This window comes from Phaseolus vulgaris, chromosome 10 (assembly GCF_000499845.2).
Source record: "Phaseolus vulgaris cultivar G19833 chromosome 10, P. vulgaris v2.0, whole genome shotgun sequence".
In the NCBI taxonomy this organism is placed as follows: Eukaryota; Viridiplantae; Streptophyta; class Magnoliopsida; order Fabales; family Fabaceae; genus Phaseolus; species Phaseolus vulgaris.
This window is the reverse complement of record NC_023750.2, coordinates 23,200,295-23,204,196: the sequence shown is the minus strand read 5'-3', so window position 1 is coordinate 23,204,196 and position 3,902 is coordinate 23,200,295. Positions and strand designations below refer to the sequence as shown.

Here is a 3,902-nt window from a genome sequence, read left to right as displayed (position 1 = left end):
ACCTGCGCGTATTACCTTGGAGGCTAGGGACCTTCCCCCTACGTGGCTCCCGCAGATGCCTTCGTGTAGCTCCGCCATTATCCTGGTGCACTCGTCGCCACTTACGCACGTTAGGATAGGGTGAGTGAAACCGTGCCTGAACAACACCCCATCCACCAGAGTATATCTTGCGATATTTCTTTTGACCTTTTTACCCTCTTCAGGCTCTACTGGGAGAGCCCCATCGGCCAGGTATCGCTTGTAGGGCGTCATCCAGGTGTCTCCCTCGGTCAAAACGCATACCTGCATTTGCTCTCCCTCGGGCACATCCGCGTACGTGCTGATGCGGGGCACCCTCTGCGTATCTTGGGTCAAAGAACAATGACTCCTCGGCCTTCCCCTTGTTGCATAAATCTGGAGGACATCCACCCTGTTGTCTTCCACGAATCTACGCAGAGCTGGCCAGCTTTGCAAGCAGGTCAGCTCTGGCATTCTGCTCCCTCGGGACATGTATCAGCTCAAGAGCGTTGAATGCTCCCTTCAACAACTGGACGTATTTCAGATACGCCTGGAACTCACCCGACACCTGCCCCGTAATCAGCTGGGAGTCGCTTTTCACCAGGAGGTTTTGCGCGCCCATCTCCTTGGCCAAGAGCATTCCTGCTATCAGGGCTTCGTATTCTGCCTGATTGTTACTTGCCTTGAAGGCGAAGCGCAGGGCCTGCTCAATCAGTATGCCATTGGGTCCCTCCAAGACTATTCCCGCACCGCTCCCTTGTTGGTTGGAAGAGCCATCAACCGATACGTGTGAGTCCTCCTGCCTGGGAGTGCTACTACGTTAGGGGTGACTTTTTGGGTGCCAACTCGTGCCCCCAATCATCTAGTCACTCACTTTGAGAGCGTATCTGCCTTCCTCTTGTACCCTGCACCCGGCTACCTTGGGCGTGACCTTCCTCTTGAGTCGTATCTGCCCCAAAGGCGTCTCTGGGGCGGCAGGGGTACTTCACGAGTCAGGCTGCCCTATACTGGTGTCGTTACTATGGCCTTGAAGCCACCTTTCTCTCCTCTTTATTACTGTTCCCTGGTTATCCAGGGTTTGGGGCCTTCCCACGGCGTCGCCCCCTCCATGGTCTTTCCTACCCATGGGTATCGGGGAACCACACTGTGATTGCCTTGCTTTAGTAATGTTTGATCTGGCGACGCCCTGGTTGGGCGACGGCTTCACCTAGGCGACGCCTTGCCTTGGCGACGCCTCTTCTTGACGACGCTGGCACTTAGCGTCTCTTCACCTAGGCAACGCCTTGTGTTGACTTTGACCCCTGGTGTTGACTTTGACCTTGACTTAGTCAACGCCCGAGTACGGGACGGTACAAATATAATTATTAAAGATGCAATTATTTTTAGGAAGCAAATCTGATGAAAAAATATTTTTCTTAAAGTTTTATTTATAACTTTTTCTTTATACTTTTTACTTGTCTTGAAAATTCAATGTTGTTTTTTCTATGAGCAAGAAAAAATATTTTTTTTATAGGAACAAGGAAAAACATATATTAATTAGATAGTAATATTTACATATATTATTTTCATATATTGTCCAGTTCTAATTAACTTGGCGCATGACATTTTGCTTTGTTTGAACTTAGTAGTTAAACCAATTGCACCAAAATACAAAGGTAAAAATGTGATAACGGTGGTTTTCTACAACAAACCTCACTTTTCATATAAAGCACAGGTATGGTGGTCCCACATTATCACAAAACTTATGTTATTACTTAGACAAAACTCCTTTTTCTTACATGAAAATTTAATAATTCTTTTTTAGTATCCCCAAAGCATTTCTGGTGATGACTTCCTCCCAAACACATGCACCATTATTGCTTCAATGAAGCAACACATGCACCTTTTAGTTACACGTTTTATAAACGGTCTAGGAAAAGGGTGAGGAATAGCAAAAAATGTAGAAAAATAAAGGCAAATACAAGCTATATAAGGTTCCAACTGGTAGAAAATACAAGCTATTAAAGCCTACCCTACTTACAACAAATCAATATCTGCTACTATCTAATCACTCACCAAAGGAAAAGAAACTTCATCAAAAGCATTGTACATTATCAAACTTCATCAAGAGCAGTATGCAACATCAATGAAGGTAATTTCTCTAAAAGCAACTTTAGGGTGGTTAGGAATTAAGACTAACTTCAAAAGTGAAACTAGATCTATAATAAAAAAAAGATAGAGCTTGTGGAAGGGCTAAGCAAAACTAAGCTCTGTCTAAACACTATAGCAAGTGTATACCTCACCTCAACCAACTTCCACCGACAGTGTTTCCATGACTTAATCACATATATAGCTACCATTTTGAATGGTTAAACTAGCATAAACCTTAAGAAAGGCATCTCACCCAAAAGTTGTGTATCCTTCCCCTGATGATAAGGCTCAAGATGAATTGCAGAGATGACCTACCCTCAATGAGGTAATGAAACAAGGAAAATCAAGTTGTAGTACCATACACAAATATTGTTTCAAGAAAACTTACAAAATGATGAACTCAAGCCAAGGGTTGATCATCAAAGTTCCGACCATAGTGAGGGTAAACCTGACTTGTGCTTGTTGAGGTGTCACCCTGTTGTCGCTCCATCATCATGGTTAACTTTTGCTCCATGAACTTTATTTTATCTTCCAACATTGCACACTTTTGATTTGCTTGAGCAACTATTTGAGTTGCTTGATCGACTCTTTCATTTGCTTGCATCACTTGTTGATGAAGTTGTTCATTATGAGAAAAGTAATCATTGGAATGAGGAAGTATTGAAGGTTGGGTTAGTGAAGACACTCCATGGAGAATGTTGGAAGCCAAGTCTACAGTTTCATAACATTGACCTCTACTTTTGCCTCCAACAACATCCTTCCAGCACTGAAGTTTTGTTGTTAGATTGATCGGTTGGCTATTGGAAGTTGATCCTTCAGAGTTGTCTGATTGGAGGGCTTTCAATCGCTCATGGTAGGTTTCCTAGTTCATTGTGAAAATTGTAAGTGGGACAATAATAAGTTTGAAATATAATACATGTATACAAAAGTAGAGTAATAACTTACGTAAGTCTGCTTGGCACGACTATCTACCCAAAGTTCATCCTTCTTAGTGTGTGTGGCTATGAATAATTCATCGGGTTGAACTTGCCGGCCAAATTTCCGTTCCTAAAATAAATGGAAAAGTTACCAACATTAGATATTATCTACTAAATTAGGCTTATGCAACAAAATATAGATACTTACTAGGCCCAATGCAATGTCGAGGTGTGATTTACGACCAATAGAGTGCAATGCTCCACCTCGAGTCGATGACCTATTCAATTTATTTTGGATTGATTGTTCTTTGAACTTTTTCGAATTCCAATAGTCTAAGAGATCAATCCATGCTTGTTCACTAATCCAGTTATGTCTAGTCGCTTTCATCCTAGCTTTAGCAAGCATAACAGGAAGGCGTTTTCTCACTTTTGACTCGTATAATTTTGTTCGCTTATTAGTTTAAACACGTGATATAGACAATGGTATTGTATAAAGGAAAAGTAACACATAACAATGATAATAACACTGTAGTAAGCAGCATGCATGCTAATTAAACATGAATGTTTAGTTTACATCTCTCTCTACTCTCTTATGCTAATGTCTCCCTTATCAAACTTCTATATCATATACATTACGCAGAATAAAGACCAAGAAAGCTGCTGAATTATGCAGCTTCCTTCATAGAATCACCTAGGCATCCTGCCCCTTTTTTCCTTGATGTTCCTATTCCAGAACTCTGCTATATACTCAACAGACACAACTCCACAACTACTTCCAACCCTTACCTTGTTGTTTAAAACCAGCACCCAAAAACCAGCACTTACCATATCTTGGTCTGGTACTATAACATCTGGAAT

At 41.9% G+C, this 3,902-nt stretch overlaps 1 protein-coding gene across 1 annotated transcript; it reads right to left on the bottom strand.

Annotated features, from left to right (window-relative positions):
* Nucleotides 1–2,527: 2,527 nt before the first annotated feature.
* Nucleotides 2,528–3,432, bottom strand: LOC137817158 (uncharacterized). Its single transcript, XM_068620410.1, has 3 exons — nucleotides 3,253–3,432; nucleotides 3,073–3,174; nucleotides 2,528–2,989 (listed from the first exon to the last, which is right to left on the bottom strand). Exons 1-3 carry the CDS (start codon nucleotides 3,430–3,432, stop codon nucleotides 2,528–2,530), a joined length of 744 nt encoding a protein of 247 aa, XP_068476511.1.
* Between the last annotated feature and the right edge of the window lie 470 nt (nucleotides 3,433–3,902).

Bases quoted from the DNA above. Each gene is read 5' to 3' on its own strand.
- LOC137817158 (XM_068620410.1), bottom strand. From the start codon at position 3,432: ATGAAAGCGACTAGACATAACTGGATTAGTGAACAAGCATGGATTGAT. The intron at 3,175-3,252 runs GTAAGTATCTAT...CATTTATTTTAG, and splicing joins TCGACATTGCATTGGGCCTA to GAACGGAAATTTGGCCGGCA. The intron at 2,990-3,072 runs GTAAGTTATTAC...ACAATGAACTAG, and splicing joins GTCGTGCCAAGCAGACTTAC to GAAACCTACCATGAGCGATT.